At 36.0% G+C, this 18740-nt stretch overlaps 1 protein-coding gene across 1 annotated transcript; it reads right to left on the minus strand.

The window, feature by feature from the left end:
* On the minus strand, positions 1 to 18622 carry UBA5 (ubiquitin like modifier activating enzyme 5). Its single transcript, XM_032266498.1, has 12 exons — positions 18230 to 18622; positions 12727 to 12772; positions 12523 to 12612; positions 9689 to 9798; positions 8036 to 8122; positions 7334 to 7418; positions 6515 to 6619; positions 6211 to 6338; positions 2429 to 2564; positions 2113 to 2188; positions 1870 to 1976; positions 1 to 1321 (listed from the first exon to the last, which is right to left on the minus strand). Exons 1-12 carry the CDS (start codon positions 18388 to 18390, stop codon positions 1238 to 1240), a joined length of 1215 nt encoding a protein of 404 aa, XP_032122389.1. The 5' UTR covers positions 18391 to 18622; the 3' UTR covers positions 1 to 1237.
* Between the last annotated feature and the right edge of the window lie 118 nt (positions 18623 to 18740).

The following is an 18740-nucleotide window of genomic DNA, read 5'->3' on the forward strand; positions in this document are numbered from 1 at the left end:
TTTTTTTAACTTTTTTTTACAAATCAGGGATGTACTTTTTATTTTTTACAACATTTTTCCCCTAGAGATATAATTAAGATATTCACATCTTCAAAGTAAAAATCAAAATAGGAAATAAGTATAGAAACATCCTACTGGTAATGGTTATGCCTGCATGGTATTTATTAGTCTCCAAACCATTGGAAATTTATTTCAACCAAGGTACTTAGGTGCAACTTCAGAGAAAGCTAATTTATATCAACTTACAGTTTAGCAATCATGATCAAGGGAAATGATACTCCTCCACTGACTACAAGTCTTTGCAGAGGCAATTTAGAACTGTTCTTTTATGCCCACTATACAGAACAACCCTTGCCGACATCTACTACTTTGAGAATCAAATTTAAATGAAGTATCCAGGAGTACCCTAAAGAATTAGTGTAATCTGGATAGATATTAATCTAAATTTATGCCTTGCTCTTCAGTAAAGAAGTATAGTAACTCCAGATATATGTTCCACAGATGCAATAATTTCTATTCCTTGGTCAATGCAGAATATAATTTATACTTCCTGAAAGCAACTTTGTCTATTCATGAAGATAGCTACTTTTTATTTGCCTTTGTTTCACTTTGAATATATATAATGCACAGGTTTACAGACTTTTCCAATAACTACATTTCAACTTGTATTTCATCAGCAAACATTTGAGAGGATGTTACTTCATACATTAACTATTTTAAATTCATTGTTGGTCAAGTTAGTAGTGGGCAATTTTATTATAGAAAGCAATTCCAGACATAATGAGGAGATGTTTGCTAGCTCTAATCAGTAAGCTGTATGCCTTGTCCTTTTCCCTATATCTAGGGATCATGCGCTGCTTTACTGTCCATATCCTCATGCAATAGACACAAGGGATTAAAAAGAAAAGAGATTGGAAAGAAAAAGATGACAGGATCAGATTTGTCCTTCCCCAACTCCAAAAGGCCAACACATTTCAATACTATGTTTTCAAATAAGATTTATATCCTACAATCCTTTGACGTTTTCTTACTAGAATGAAACATACATTTTAGGAGAGTTAATGATTTTGTTGGAGTGGGGAGAAACAAGCAAGTTACAGGATTTTCAAAAACTAACAATTCAGTTAAGAGTATACATTAATTAATGTTGCCTAAGTTTTATCAGTTAAAAAATTTGTTTTTAATTTCAAGGGAAGAGGCTTTAACATGAGAAATAAAATATATGCCAGTCCATTATCTACATATTCTTCATCTTGGCCATGAGATCTTCCAAGCTTTCACCAGAATCTTCCACTGTTACCTCAGTGACAGAATCTTCTTCCTATTGACAAATAAGGGAAATATAGTGAAAAAAAAGAACCATATAGAATTCTTGATGCTTAGGAATATATAATAAGTTTTGACCATGCTCAACAGGTTATAAAGTAAATTTTCTTTAACAAATGTCTTCTAATTTTTAGAAGAAAGACAGTCCTTTGCATTCCTCACCAGTCTGTTTCTTTACAAGGCAGTAATTTCAATATTCTTGACCGCTCTAGTTTTTTAAATGGTATTGTAGCTAAAACTACCAAAATACAAAAATGAGATCTTCATTTAATGAGATCTTCTTCAGCATCTATTATAGTTGGTTAATTAATGAGTGAACAAAACCATTTTATTCCATGTTTTAAAAGAATTTAAAATAACCTATAAATATCTGCATATTAACAATGAATACCTCTCTCTTTCTCACATCTTAATGCCTATAGCATAAAATACCTAAAATGGGAAATTCTTCATTGGCATTACAAATTAGAATGAAGATGAAAGAAGATAAATATTTTATCTTATGTGGTATTTACATATGGGTAAATCATATTTTTGAAATACCTTTTTTGGAATTGTATATGCCACTGTAATTCCTTCAGGTAAGTCTGGAACTGGACCTGAAGAATTTTTCAGTTCCTCTTCTGAAACCTCAGATACCAGCTCAATACCTGCAAATTTGATCCTATATCAGTTTTTAAGGAATTTAGTAAGCAATAATTATTTAATTTGTATAATCTTGTTAGATTCCTTACCATAAAAGGTTTTGCTTTATGCTGCCATTTCAATATATAAAAGAACACCTACCCCATTCATTATCTTCATGGATTACCTCTTCCTCTTCCTGTATAACCTCTTGTTTGGGCAGTGCTGCCACCTTTTTCTGTAGAAATCAAACAGCATCAAGTGTTCTTACTCATTCTCAGTTCTCTGAAGCATTAATCAAGAATTCAGACAGACTTTTTATCTTACCAAAAGCAAGAAAGAACATTCATTTTTGAAGTATGGTGAGTAAGTTAACACTATAAAAATACAGAATCCATTTATCTTGTATTCCAAATCTGCTTAAGTTATTGTCCTATGCAATATGATCCCTCATGCACTCTAACACATTGCCATATACCTTATATTCTTCCTGCTGCTTCCTGCAATTTCTGTCATCACACTGAGGATTTGGCTTCATGGACATAGTAGGAAAAAAATCCTGCATTGCATTGTATCCAAGATAAAAACTAACAGTACCAAAATTTAACAGAAACCTGGAAAGACAAATCAAAATAGACTTAAATAAAGAAATTAAAACCAGGAAAAGTACTGGAATAGCTAAATTTTTTTTAAAATGACTTTGAAATAGGTAATGATTTTTTTTTTAACTAGAAAACAGAAATTTGCATCCAAAAAACAGAAATTTTCTCTTATTTACTTTGCCTGGTTCATAGTAGATGCTTCAATGTTTATTGAATGAAGGAAAGAAAAGATTACTCCATTTCATCAACTGTAGAACACACTACTTTTTGAACCTCTAAAAGATGAAATGCTGGCAGCTAAACTCTCAACAACTTAAAGAAGCGTGCTGATTTCAGAGAAGTTAAAATGTGGGAGAAGTGTATTTTTTAAATCCCTGAGATATGGTACTAAATCTAATTAAATTTTAAAAATTGTATGTAATTTATTATAAAATGTACAATCTTAAATGTATAGCTCAATAAAATTTTGTGTGAGTCTTTCATGTAACCATCACCAGATCAAGATACAGAGCATTTCCAGTATCCGATGTACCTCCAGCTCTCTCCTGCCCTCTTCCCAGTCAAATCTGATACTTTTTACTCTGTTGCCCAGGCTGGAGTGCAGTGGCATGATCATGGCTTACTGAGGCCTCACCTTCCCAGGCTCAAGCAATCCTATCTCAGCCTCCCAAGTAGCTGGGACTACAGGCAAGCAACACCACTTGGCTAATTTTTGTATTTTTTTCGTAAAGACGGGGCTTTGCCATGTTGTCAGGGCTGGTCTGGAATTCCCAGGCTCCAGCAATCTGCCTACCTTGGCCTCCCAAATTGTTGGGATTACAGGCGTGAGCCACTGCACCCAGCCAATCTGATGTCTTTTATTAGGTTGGCACAAAAATAATTGCAGTTTTTGTCAAAAGTAATGGCAAAAACTGCAATAACCTTTGCACCAACATAATAAAAGCTTCTACACAGAGAAAATCACATAAAAAAGATAAATGACAAAAGAAAAATATTTGCAAATACACATTCTTAATATACAAGACAAAAAAGAGCAAAGACTATTAGCAGACAATTCACAGAAGAATGTTGTGTTCATTTTTCATAAATAAAAATTAAATGCCTATTTTTTTATCCACCAGAATGACAACGATTACAGAGTTTGATGATATCCAAAGTTATCAAAGGTATGGGTGAACTAGGTACTTCTAAACTATGATACAAATGTATAATCCTTTTGCAGGAGAAATTTAGTAATCTTTCTCAAATATTTCAGAAATTCTACTTTAAAAAACTTGCACTACAGGCCAGGTGCAGTGGCTCATGCATGTAATTCCTAGCACTTTAGGAGACCGAGATGGACAGACTGCTTTTGTGTGTATGTCTGTGTGATTCCATTTATATGAAATACCTAGAGAACAGGCATATCTATAGACAGGATTCGTTGTTGCCTGGGGCTAAGAACAGTTAGGGAAATGGGGAGTGATGCTAATGGGTACAAGTTTCTTTTTAGGATCGCGAAAATGTTTTGATTGTGGTGATGGTTGCACAAGTCTGTGAATATATTTAAAACCACTGAACTGTTCTTTAACCAAATTAACTTGTATGTTAATTATATCTTAATGACACTGAGCCCCTCTTGAGATTTAATTAGAAGTGGAGGCTTGTCATCAATATTTTTTAAAAGTTTCCAGAGTGATTCTATTACATATTCCAAGTTGAAAGCCTCTGCTAAGGAGAGGGGAAAAAAACCCAAAACACCACTCATACCTCCTGGGAATCCACAACACAGTAGTGATACAAATACTGATCCACGTAGAGTCCAGTAACTGCAGGTGTATAAAATTGGTTGCAGAGGGCATATATTTGTGAACCATAGAGAGATCCAGAAGACTGAGCAGTCGGATTGACTCCTATTATGTAGACAATTGTGGCAATAAACACCATGATGCCCAGAATAGCACTCACTGAGGAGTTCAAGACAGCCTAGGGAACATAGGGAGACTCTTTCTACAAAACATTAGCTAGGCGGTGGGTGCCTGTAGTTGTAGCTAACTGGGAGGCTGAGGTGGGAGGATCACTTGAACCTGGAAGGTACAGAGTGCAGTGAGCCAAGATCATACCACTGTACTCCAGCCTGGGTGACAAAGTGAAACCCTGTCTTCAAAAAAAAAAAAATTGTACTATTGAAAACTCTAGGCTGAGCATGGTGGCTCACGCCTATAATCCCAACACTTTGGGAGACTGAGGTGGGCAGATGACTTGAGCTCAGGAGTTCAAGACCAGCCTAAGCAATATGGTGAAACCTTGTCTCTACAAAAAATACAAAAATTAGCCAGCCATTGTGGCATGCACCTGTACTTCCAGCTACTTGGGAGGCTGAGGTGGAAAGGTCACTTGAGCTCAGGAGGTTGAGGCTGCAGTGAGTCATGATTGTGCCACTGCACTCCAAATTTGGCAACACAGTGAGAACCTGTCTCAAAAAAAAAAAAAAAAAAAAAAAAATCTAGTATTCAAAGATATATACAAGATATAGTCTACAGCACTCTTAATAAAAAAAAAATTAAGTAGCCTAAATGTCCATTAATAGAGGGGCTAGCTAAATAGGACATATCCTTAACAGAATACTTTGTAAGCCTAATTCTTTTCTCCTTTTTTATATCATACTATAAAATGTTTATTTAGACAGGGCGTACTGCAAAACTGGCTATTTGCTCTTACATGAAATAGCCCTGGGCCATTACCTTGAGAGTTTATATGTATGCTTTTTACAATTTCTTTGCTAGCAACTGACACTTCTTATTGATTGGTGCCTCCATATGTCTTGTTGCAGTTTGTTCTTACTATATTGGAGACTTAGGAAATACAACTAAACTTATTAAAGTTGTAAAATGAGGGAAAATAAATGGCCTGAATTAGAGAATACCTAAAGGGACTCTGCTTTTAATAAAGTATGAGTTAATTCATAAACTCTAACAAAAATTTTAGCAGCAAAGAAATCTTTTTCCTTCTTTTTAGCTATAGTTTAAATTGTATAGTTGCTGGATATTTGTTTTTGGATAGCAGAGGTATCCAAAAGCAGATTTTAAAAATCTGTTCAAAATAATTTTAAGTATTGTTAATGTGTTTTATATTAACACCAATATAAATGTTAACATTTACATTTTATGTACATGTAAATGTAAAATTTACAGTAACACTAGTGGAATGTTTTATTACATTAACAATAATTACTGTTTAATCACATTTGGGTTATTTTTGGTAACACTTCTATCAAGATAGTAGAAGCAAGTGTGTTTAAGTCTCCATCCACTGGTCAAACTTGCAAAGATTTAAATCATTTGGTTAATGCTTCATAAATAAATATACCACTACCATTGTATCAGTTAATAAGAGCTATTCCAAATGAAGGAAGTAACTGACATTCATATGTATTCATGTAGGAATATGCACACATGTATTAATATATGTAACATTAATATAGCTATATATGAAAAGTAGACATTCATATATAAAATAGAATTTACACATATACATATATAAAACATTTAAAACTACATTTAAGTTTAAAGTAGGCAAATTAAATACTTAACTGGTAATTTCAATTTCTGAAATGCTTTGTGAAATATATATTTTTTGAAAGCATACACGCTGTTCAGAAAAATTAGCCCTGACTTACTTTAACACGTTTTGTACTAAGATCCCAGCAACGACACCCATAGTGGTAGGAAGACTGGCTGCACAAACACCTTCTCGTTTCAGAGTCTTTTCATCAATATTTGCAGCAACTACAAGTGGTGGAGCACACTACATGAAAAAGAATAAAACACATTTCAAAAAAAAAGAGAAAAAGTATGAGATGTTCCAAATAGTATTCCATCCCCATTCATTTGTTTTTTTCTTTGAATTTTAATACATTTTCAATGCCCCTAAGAACTCGCGTACCTAATAGTGAATAATAATCCAAAAAGAATAATGCATACCGCAAAACAAGCAGATTCTCCAGGAATTATGAGCTGTATATGCCCTGAAACTGCATTTTCACTGACCCCAGATTCCATCCATGTTTGTCCAAGTTCATTACAAGCCTTAGTAGAAATGGGTGAAAACATAAGAAAAAAAATAAAAGAGCAAGAAGTAATTTACAATAAATTATTTTAACTGAATGGATTACCAAGGTCTTTTAAAATTAATTTTCAGAATAAATGAGGAAAGTCATAAGATAATGTAATTCCTTGGTAATTACCATACTCTGTTTAAAGTGACAGTATTCAAGATGTAGTCAGTAAATATTATTAAATTGAATCAAAGTTTATTGTCTTTCTTGTCAAATTAATGTGAAATTTCACTTTTCTAAAATAACTTTAGGAACAAAAAAATGCTAAAATATCTGAAAAATTAAAACAATATTCAAAAGAAAAATACTTATTTTTATTTTTGAGAAACCATGTTTTTAGGCAATTTATACATTTATAAAATCAAGTAACAAAAGTTAAAACTAATGCTGACCAAGAATTATAATAAGATACTAATTTAAGAATTATACATCAGAGGTATTTTTATAGTTTCTTCTACCAGCACAAAGGGTAGAATACTATAACACATGTCACACCAGCAAGGCTAGACAGGTCCACCAGCTATTAGAGTAGATTTTAAGAGCAGGCTTAAAGAAAACATTACAAATAAAACACATAAAAGGGTTTATATTCAAAACTATTTTTAGGATAGGGATTATATACTGATAGAATATAGAGGGAAACAGATAAATCCATGAATATATCTTACACAGCAGGAATACTCACTGTATTTATTGTCATTCGAGCTTCAAAATTGTCCACACAGCTAAGAACTAGATCAACAGGTTTTCCTTCTTCTAACCCACCATTACTAGTCAAAGAAAATAAATTTGAAAAACATTAGGATACAAAATTCACTCTAATACATTATACTTATTTGTCCAGTCTGACATTTATTCTTTCATTAAATGTTTGACTATAATTATCACATAGTACATGTGTACTATTAACGATATCATATATCAAGTATTGAGTAACTTATGAATATAACTGTAGTATTACTTCTTTTACAAGAACTACAAGGGTAAAGGAAGTATACCAGCTTTCACATTTTTATTCATGCTTGACTACAAATTTAAATGTAATAAAAGCGGATTGAATGCAATTATTTCAGTAGTGTTCTGACAGTCTCTGAAGAAAACCATTTCAGACAGAAATATAATCACAGAACTTAAAATTAACTCTCTCTTCTTATATTGTAACTTACAGGGGTTTTGCTTGTTTGCTTTTTATTTTTAATTGTTTTTGGACAATATATACCTTCAAATGATATTCTAAAACATAAAAATTACACAAAAATTACTGTTTTAAAAATGGAAAAATATATATCAATCTACCATTCATTGGATTAATCCATAGATTTTTCTAATAGATTTTCTAATATTTGAGCTGAACATTATACAAAATATTCATAAATTAAAATTTTACCTTATTCTATCCATGAAATGTTGAAAGTTTTCCACTGTAGTTATATTGTAGTTGTGTACTTCAAAAAGAACATCAGGATTAATGTTCCTAAGAAGGAAAAAGGGAATGATTACAAGTCTGTAATCCTAGCATTTCAGGAGGCTGAGGTGGGAGGATCACTTGAGCCCAGGAGTTCACGGCTACAGTAAGCTATTATTGCACACACTGCACTCCAACCTGGGGGACAGAGCGAGACCCTATCTCTAAAAAAAATGTTTTGTTTTGAGATGGAGCCTAGCTCTGTCACCAGCCTGGAGTGCAGTGGCACCATCTCAGCTCACTGTAACCTCTTCCTCCCTGATTCAAGTAATTCTCCTGCCTCAGCCTCCCAATTAGCTGGAATTACAGGCACGTGCCACCATGCCCTGCTAATTTTTTTATTTAAGTAGAGCTGGGGTTTCACCATGTGGGCCAGGATGGTCTTGATCTCCTGACCTCGTGATCCACCCACCTTGGCCTCCCAAAGTGCTGAGATTACAGGTGTGAGCCACGATGCCTGGCCAAAAAATATTTTTAAAAAGACTACTAGTAGCTGTGATAAGAAAAAGCTGTGAGGAAAAAAAGAGATGAAAGAGCTAAAGGGCATTTCACATACCTTAGAGAAGCAGAATTCAAGCTATTCAAAGAAAACCCAAAGTCCTTTTCTCTTTTATCCCACACTTCAAGGACTAGGTTCATTTGTGTCATAAAGATTACAAAACTGTTCCCACCCCAATCAGTCTAAGTGCAGGAATTAAGACTTTACCATGTCCAGTAACTACATACAGCTCAGCCTCACTTCCTTATTCAGTTAAGAACAAATTTGGGGCCACTAAAAAGTTCCTAAAGCAGGAATTGGCAAACTGTGGCCCATGGGCCAAATCTGGCCTGCCACCTGTTTTTGTGCAGCCTTGAGGCTAAGAATGTTTTTTTCATTTTTAAATGGTTGGGAAAACAATCAAAAGAACATTTATGACATAAAAAAATTGTATCAGCCAGGCATGGTGACTCATACCTGCAATCCGAGCATTTTGGGAGGCCTAGGTGGATGAATGGCTTGAGTCCCAAGAGTTCATGAACAACTTGGGCAATATGGCAAAACCCTATCTCTGCTAAAAATACAAAATATTAGCCAGGCATGGTGGCACATGCCCATAGTCCCAGCTACTCAAGAGGCTGAGATGGGAGGATTGCTTGAGCCTGGGAGGTGGAGGTGCAGTGAGCCAAGATTGTGCCACTACACTGCAATCTGGGTGACAGAATGAGACTCTGTCTCATAAACAATTTTTTAATTAAAAAAATTAAAAATTGTATGAAATTGAAATTTTAGAGTCCAAAAATAGAATTTTATCAGAGCACAGACATGCTCATTCATGTTTGCGTTGCCTACAGCTGCTATCACACTACAACTAACAGCTGTAACAGACACCCTCTGGCCCTCAAAGACTGAAATATTTATTATCTAGCCCTTTACATAAAAAGTTTGCCAACCCATGTCCTACAGGTAAGAAAATTCTTTGTACAAGTGAAATCTGCATTTAATAGAGAAAAATTCAGATCCATTTCTATTAATGCATATCAAATACATAAAGTAAGATTTCATTGAATATGGCTCTTGATTGCTATTCCATTTACCTCAAAGTATGTTCTGCTGCTTGAACTTTACTTAATCCTGCTTGATGAGGTTGGAAGAAAAGTCTATTCATATTGGCTAGTTCCACCTTGTCATAATCAAAGAGTAGCAACTAAAATGAAAATAGTGGTATTCTGATGAAAAACATACCAAAAAACTAAAAATACCAAATAATAAATTAGCTTTACATTTAATTAGTTTAATAGTTTGATAATACTAGCAAATTCTGAAACACCAGGTACCATATATTAATTTGTTGAATGCTAATATGAGGTATGTAGGTACTATTATCCTTACTTTAGAAATGAGGCAACTGGAACACTTGCCCAAAGGCCACTCATCTAATATAAAGTGAAATGGGATTCAAATTCAAGCATTCTCAATCTAGCATCTGCACCTCAACCACAATGCTTTGCTGCCTCTCTAAATGATTCATTCAGAAATTAATTTCCTTTCATTCCATTTTGAAAAACTGTGCCAAAATCCTTCTTCATTTCCATTTTTTGCTAAAAGCCAGGAATCTATTGGATAAATAAAATCTTAAAAACAAATGCTGTAACTTAAAATATAGTATAACCTGACTCTTTTGTGTAGATGACAAAATATATACCAATGACATGGCTAAAGCATTATTCCAAACGAAATTACAAATCAGTTAACTGTTTCCTGCTATATAGTTAAGCCTGTTTGAAACAGCATTAGTCTCTTGGTCTCTGTCACACACGCCAATTAAAATGGCCATTAGATCACATTTCTTATCAATAAGAACAGGCTAGAGCCAAGGACTTCCTAAATCCCTTCTTGATATGAAATTCTGTGACTCGGTAATACAATTCTCATTATACTAAATAATGAAAACAAAAATGGGATTTTCTTCTCAATACAAAAACTAAAAAGAAAAACTTCAACCCATACCACCTAGGTGGCCCTTAATACCTTGCTAGGAAAGATCTCACATTCTCCATAATTTTCTAATCCTACTTAAGAGTCTCCAAAACATAGTTTATTTAAGCTCAACAATAAATATGTATTAGGTCAGGCCAAATATTACATTTTAGTTTCTGCCTCATAAGTTGTTTATGCATAAGTTGCAGGAAATGTTAAACTTGAGAACAGAAGGTCTGAATTGTAACTCTGCCACTAATTAGCTCTGACTGTGAGTAAATCACTTCCACTTTTTAGGCCTGTATCCTCATCTCTAAAATAAAGCAGCAAATCTAGATCTGGTGATCCAAGGCACCCCATATACTTTCAAGAGATCCCAGAGCCTTTTAGGCATAAGAAATGGACGCTGGGTATCGTAACATCTACTTTTCTATTTAACCCCATTAATTTGCTTCGTATTTATCTGTTTTACAAATTAAAGACTTCCTGAAACTTACCTGTGTAGATTCTCAGTTTACAAACTTGAGGGCACACTGGAATCACTTGGAGAATTTTTAAAAATACAGATGTCTGTGCCTCATCCCCAGATAATTCTTATTTACTCATTATGGGGTGCAGTTTGGACACCAAGATTTTTTTAAAACTTCCCAGGTGACTCTACAGCAAAATATGATAACTACTGTTCTATTCTAGCTCTGTGCTACTCAAAATGTGGCCTGGTCTAGCAGCATTAGCACCACCTGGAGCTTGTTAGAGATGCAAGAGCACTTCTCCAACTTTAATGTGAAAATGAACCATTTGGGGATTGTGTTAAAATACAGATTCTGATTCGGTATGTCTGGGGTAGGTATTGAGAGACGATACTGATGTTACTACTTGAGAGCCCAGACTTGGAGTAACAAGGATCCAGTGGTTCTTACTAGTGTAGTCCTAGGAACATCATCATGTTCCTAGGATCACCTGGGAGCTTGTTAGCAATGTCAATTATTAAGTCCACCTGACACCTTATAAAATTAAAACCACCAGAGTAGGATCTGTTAATCTGTGTTTTAATAAGGCCTCTAAGTGATTCTGATAACATACTCAAACTTGAGCACGACCAATCTCAATGATCTATTATCCCTGGTCAATCAGGCAGGGTGCTTAAGTCAGCTATAAGCAATTTTTGTTCTGCTTTTGTAAATCTTTTGAAAGATATTAAAATTTCAATAAACATTTCTAGTATTTTGGTGTTGTTATTTCTATATTGATAAGTGAGTGCCAATTTTGAAATTATTTTAAGAATTTGGGGGTACACCAACATATTAGAAAGCACTGGTAAACTGTGGGAGAATGCTTGCTTTACCAGAATGACAAATTAAAGGATGTGTAATTGTGGAAAGCTTATCTATTCAATCATTATGTATCTAACATCATAGACTTTGGCTTTATAAATCTAAGATTGGTAGATTGAATTTTGGTACAAGAAAGTTACTTCTTTCTACCCATTATCCAAATGAATTTTAGAAAAAAGTTAAAAATGTACCAATTTTTAAAAATCAATCCAGAGCATTCTCTAGTTCAAATTCAAGAGTAAGAAAGGTACATGTTTTCTATTCTGTCTGGTATATGTTTAATAAAATATTTGTTATATGTTTCAGTGTTTCATATACTTTATCAAATTAATTACCTTTTTCCTAAGCTTCTATAGCTAAAACACTTAAGTCCAAATCATTTACATTTACTTCAACAAACATTTCTAAACACAATTAGACAATCCTTGTCTAATTAGCAATAATAACACCTTTTGTTTAGGTGGGATATGTCTCAACCCTTTGGGTAGAAAGAACAATCTAGATTAATACACTGCAAGTCAATAAGCCATTAGTAATGAAAAAAATCCTAATTTGTACCTGATTTACTCCAGGAGTGAGTAGTTCCCTATATTATAGGCAAGGAGAAATGTTTTTACCTTACCAATGCCACATCTTGTCAGCATTTCAGCAGTCACACTACCTACTCCACCAACACCTACTATTGCTACAGCAAAGGTACGGATTTTCTGTGAAATACAAAATAATATGTGTTGTTAATAGCTCTTCATCAAATATGTCAACAGAAGCTATTTTCATTTACTGAATTCATTTTACAAAAACTTGGAAAGGGTTTATCATACCTCATAGTCGCTTACAATTCCCATTCGTTTCAATGCCATCAAGCGGCTTAAAACAAAGGAGAAAAAATGTTTTAAAGCTTACAGTCTTTTAAGTGATAGTAATACAAATAGATATATATCATCACAGAAGATAAACACCAAAATATTATCATTACTAATCATTTCAAACAGGAGGATGCTTACAGGCTGGTTTTTACCAGGTGAAACTAAACTACCCAGATAGCTTTAAAAACTCTCCCAGGTGAAGCCTATGAAATAAGATTGGTTTTTAAAAGCTGTGTATTCGGATTTACAGCCAAGATTGTGACTGCTACTTAAATGTTAAGGGTCAAAGTTAAATTTCAACATTTTTCTATGCTTTGGTAGAATATGTAAATATTTAATGTTTTAACCCTCAGATCTCCATCATCAGAGTAAACTCATGGCTGGAATTCCATTCTCCTGTTGCCTCTGCCCACAATGGATGATGTCTAATTTTAGTAAGCTCCTACTGTATGCCAAAGACTCTAAGAGGTGCTTAACTAGTTACTGGCAATCTGCAGTTTAAGTTTATAATTAATTCTCATTCATCTTCACTTTAAGAGGTCAGATGGTTTCACCCGGCTTGTTAGGAAATTCAGCCACCACCCCCATTTTCCTCTCCCTCACTTTTAACTCCATCACCATGATATTCCTAAATAACATACCAACATTGTTATTTCTTTTCAGTTTTAGTCAATTATCTGAATCAGATTTTGCTCTTAGCATTCATCCCTACTGCACACAGACATTTTCCATCCCACCAGCCTCCCAATAGTGTTCATACGGTCATCTTGGTTAGATGTTAACTCTTCACATCTGGGCCATGCAATATAATAAAACTTACCCTTTCCTCTAATCCCCACCCCTGAACTTAAAAAGTGTGTTTCTCCTGATGCTTAATTTCCTACATTTTTTCACAAATTCAACCCCAACTTTCCACTAATTTTCTAAAATTCCTCTAGATACAGTCATATGCATGAAGCAGTCTATCAATTTCATCTTCTTAAAGATATATCTCCTAGAATCTGACATAGTATCTGTCTCTAGACTTACTGCACATACAGCTGCCTTCATAGGATCTTCCTTCATCATTATACTACATTTCTTAATTTCTTTATTTTGTGTTAACCCCCTGCTTCTGTATGCCATAGCTCACTAGTTCTAAAGTATCTATGAATCAGCAACAGCATCACCTGAGAATTTGATAGAAATGCAATTTTTTAATAATCACTCACTCAATCAGAAATCTTGGATGTGGAGTCTAACAATTTGCTTTAACAAGCCCTCCAGTAATTCTGATGCACATGAAAGTTTAAAAGACTCTGTTAACAGTTATTTTTATACTTACTCTTTTGCTGTGGTTAGATCATCTTCTAGTAGTTTTGCAAAGGGTATAGCAGAGGTAAATTTTGAGAACTTTCATGTCTGAAAATGTTCCTTATCAAAATTATATTCTTTATAAAAACGACAAAGCAAAGAGCATATAATTGTGGGAAGCTACATATATACTCTTAATAGTTTAACTTGGTATAGAATTCTAAAGTTAGAATTGTCTTTCAACGTTTTAAGGTAATGCTGCAGTGTCTCCTAGCTTATAAAATTTCACAGTGTGCCTTAATGTGAATCTGTTCTCATCCCTTGTGCTGAGTTTTTAGTGTACCCTTTCAAAATGAAAACTCACGTTTTCAGTTCTGGGAAATTTCCTTGAAGAATTTGGTTACTTCCTTGTTTGGTTTGCTTTTCACACTGTCTGGACGTCCTATTATTTGGAAGTTGGACCATCTGGATTTGTCCTTTATTTTCTTTCTCCAATTATCTATCATTTTAGTTATCTGCTCTATTCTCTGGATGATTTCTTTCAACTTTATTTTCCAACACTTCTGTTGAGATTTTCATTTCTATTACCATCTCCATTGGCAAGAATTCTTGATCGTCTAAATACTTTGCACCTTGTTCCTATGTCATTTGTACCATATCTTCTCTCATCTGAGGATACTAATGATAGTTTGGGGGGATGTGTTTCTGTTACACAGTCTATCCAAGTTGCTATTTTTATTTCTTTCATGTTAGAAGTTTCTCTCATCCTTTGTTCAGTTCATATTTAAGAGTGGGACACTAATAAAGGTTAACAATATAAGCCATACTGTTTGACTTTGGACTTCCCTGTAGGGTGATCTGGCCAGCCTATTCAGCTGAGAAACCCACAATCCTCTTGGTGCTATCAGATTCCCTAGAGAATAATCTTTCAAACTCCAACCTGAGTTGGAGTTCCAACCCCACGATCAGCTGTTGGAAGTGAAGAAGCGAGGCTGGGAGTCTCAGCATTATGTATGTAAGCATTCCATTCACATTTAGTTGCGGCATTCAGCATGTAAACATTCAGTTTACCCCTTCAGATATAAAAACCTGCCCCAATTATTCTTGGAAATCTTCTATTTTACTCTTTCTAATGAAGAAATCTCTACTCTCCTCTTCTGGGTAGGGAAGGAGCATTTGCCCAGCTACCCACAGTGGAGTAGGGGATCTGCGGCTTTGTTTCAACAGATTTTCAAAAAAAAAAAAACCGAAAGGTTTTTTTGTTTTGTTTTGTTTTGTTTTAGCTCTACCTGAAGTTCTGCAAGTACCTGTGCCTATTCCTGAGGCTTTTGGGAGATTCTTGGAATAAAGTGGGTTACAAGCTTAAGATTAAACTTCTCTGAATCTATTAAATCGGTTACCTTCACCCATCCCTTCTCTAGTTTCCAAGTTGTTACTATAATCTTCAAGTACAGGGCCCCACCCCTTCCCACCAGTTATTAATAGGAACCCTTTATATTTTCAAAGGGAGTTTTCTTTTTAAAAAGTTGCTTTACTGTCATGTTAGTGGGGATGGGTAGAAAGTGATGGCACCTGCATCACAGGAATTTGCTATATTTACCTTGATGCTCCCTTCAATCTTTACAAATAACCTGAGAAAGATGGGTGGCAACCCCCTTTTACAGATGAGGGAAATGATTTGGGTTAATCAACTGCCCAAGGTCAGCTAACTGGCAAGCAGTATACTCAGCTGGGTTTCTGAGCCGGGATTTGATACCAGGTTTTCTAATCTCAAAGCTTCTGCAGTTTTTCCACATGCTTATAACTACATTCCCTACCACATAATTTTACAGTTCCTTGTGTTGTTTGGTCAATATCCCACATCCATGTAGTCTCTCAAAGTGAAGCAAAAGTCAGGGGCTTTATATTTCTTTTATATCTCTTGAAGCAATTAAAATGGTGTTGAACACATACATATCCCTTTCTTATATCTTTCAATAACCGTGTACTTGATCATAATTCTTACCACCTATACTGCAATGGCATGTTTACTTTTCTATTGATCTCACACTCATCTGGTAAGCTCTAGAGGGAAAAGACCATGTCTACTTTGGATTCATAGTGTCTGCAAATAATAAGTACCCAATACAAAGTGAGTAACAGTGTCAAGGAAGACTGGAGACAATAAGGTACTCAGTAAATATTTGCTGTATGAACAATTCAAAAACTTAAGGTTGACCTTTATTAAAATTCCACATACCAGTCAACAGCTTTGGGTGTCAAACAGCCATCTCCTGTATAGCAATTTTAATAAAGTCAATGGTACAAATCAGAAAATACTAAATACAGGCCGGGCGCAGTGTCTCACACCTGTAATCCCAGTACTTTGGGAGGCCGAGGCTGGCAGATCACGAGATCAGGAGTTCGAGACCAGCCTGGACAATATGGTGAAATGCTATCTCTACTAAAAATACAAAAATTTGCCAGGCGTGGTGGTTCGTGCCTAGAGTCCCGGCTATTCAGGAGGCTGAGGCAGGAGAATCGCTTAAACCTGGGAGGCGAAGGTTGCAGTGAGCCGAGATCGCTCCACTGACTCCAGCCTAGACAACAGAGCAAGACTCCATCTCAAAGAAAAAAGAAAATACTAAATATTTAGACTTGAGTTCTGAAAGTCTTGTTATTATTACAATGACAAGGGATCATCTCATATTAAAATAATGTCTGAAAGACAACTTAAATTCATGACCCATATTCTTCTGCTTTTCATTCTGGAGGGAAAATTTCAAAGTCGTCATTTGTAAAATTTTAAAACGTTTTAAAAATATCAAACAGTTTCCACTTATTCTGATTAGAGATGTCAATTCATGCTTATTTAATCTCTAAAAATTGTGGACCATTAACCCTTCATATTTGGCAACACAGTTAAAACAGTGCACCCTAAGACTTCTACTGTGGCTTTATATATCACAAACTAAAACCTTTTTTAAAAATCAAAAATCTTATGCTCTTTAAAGGAAAAAAGCAACAATAAAATCTTCCCATTTCATTTACTTTAACACTATACAATTTTTAGCTACACGACTTGTTTATTTGTTTTTACTGGGGAGATAGTTCCATGAGAATATTGGATTAAGACAAATCTAATGCAAGACAGGCCTTATTATTAACTACCAATGCTATGACCTGAGGTGGCTCTCTAAGCCTCAATTTTCTCATCTATATAATGTGGGGGGGTAAAATGGTAGCAATCCCATAGGGCTTTGGTGAGAGGACAAAATGCATATAAAGTGCTTAGCACCCTGAAAGCTCAGTAACTGCTTGCTACTGAATGCACCAAGCAATAAAATATTGCATAAGCCTTACCATGTACAAGCACTACTCTAAGAACTTTATACATACTGATTTTTTCAATCCCCACAATTGTAACAAAGAAAGATATTACTATTATCTTCATTTTACAGGTAAAACTGAAGCGGAGAGTTTCACAACTTGCCTAAGGTTAGGGAGCTACTAAGAGAGTAGATTTGAATTGCAATCGGCCTGGAAGTAGAGTCTTTACCCTTAACCTGCAGTCAGCCTGGAGAAATCTCTACTCTCCTGGGTAAGGAAGGAGCATTTACCTTACTGGAGGTAGAGTCCTTACTATATTCTATCTGCTGAATTAACAAACTTTGTTAGGAAAGAAGAAAAGTGAGGCGTGGGCAGTCTTGGTAATGTCAAATGGTTTGAGATGCTAAGGAGCACCCGAATATCTCAGGTAAGAGCTAACCTTGTTCTCCCCCGCCCCGCCCCCATTTAAGATGCATTGATAAGCCTTTAATAAAACTTCAAGTTTACTCTTAGCAGGTTTTACATTTGATCACATGTTCTGAAAATTCTTACTATCAGTCTCATGCACAGCGAAGTGGATTAATTAGAGGCAAGGGCGATAGGAAACTGGACACACGTCCTCAGCAAGCATAGGTGCAGCACCATATGGCTGACTCACCGGAGGTTTTTTAAAAAAAGAAAAGAACATCTTCTGATCAGTACTAAGATGTGGCCTTGCCCATTTGGGAACGGGATCCCCCCCAAGAAAAGGGTGGCGGGAGTCCGCATGAGCCGGACGTGGGGAGCGCCTCACTCCTGATCTCACGGAGCCTGACCTCGTCCACCTCGCCTGCCTGCGACTGGCGACGCAGGTTACCTGTAGGGATTTGAATCCACCACCTCTGAGCTCATCTTCTCTATGCGGGCCCGGCCGCCCCCTCCGTCGCCGCTCCCCGCCACCCGCCGACTTCTCTCCTGGGCAAGTTCCCGCTCCAGCTCCTGGACCCGCTGCTGCAGCCGCTCTACAGACTCGGCCATGGCTGGGACTCCGGCCGCCAACGCTCCCAGCCCGGGCCTTCGCCGCCGCCTTCGCCCCACGCTGCTCGGCTGGGCCCGCGAGGGGTACGTGGGGAAGCACCTAGATGCTGCCTTCGTAACCCAAAGCCCTGGGGAAGTGCCCCCAGCGCCTCACAAACAGACACGTCTCCGCCACTCCTACGTGCCTTCCTCGGAGCCGCTTCCGGTGCGTCGCAGACATCGCTCCCCCTCAGCAAAAAACTGGCTCTTTCGGCTTCCTTCTTCGCTGGGTCGGCTAAACCCGGCTGCAGCAGGACCAGGGTGTTAAGTGTCCAGAGCAGGCGGCCTGCGACGTTGCCTTTCTAACCGGG

The sequence above is a fragment of the Sapajus apella genome, unplaced genomic scaffold (genome assembly GCF_009761245.1).
Source record: "Sapajus apella isolate SASKATOON/1434 unplaced genomic scaffold, GSC_monkey_1.0 scaffold4, whole genome shotgun sequence".
Taxonomy (NCBI): Eukaryota; Metazoa; Chordata; class Mammalia; order Primates; family Cebidae; genus Sapajus; species Sapajus apella.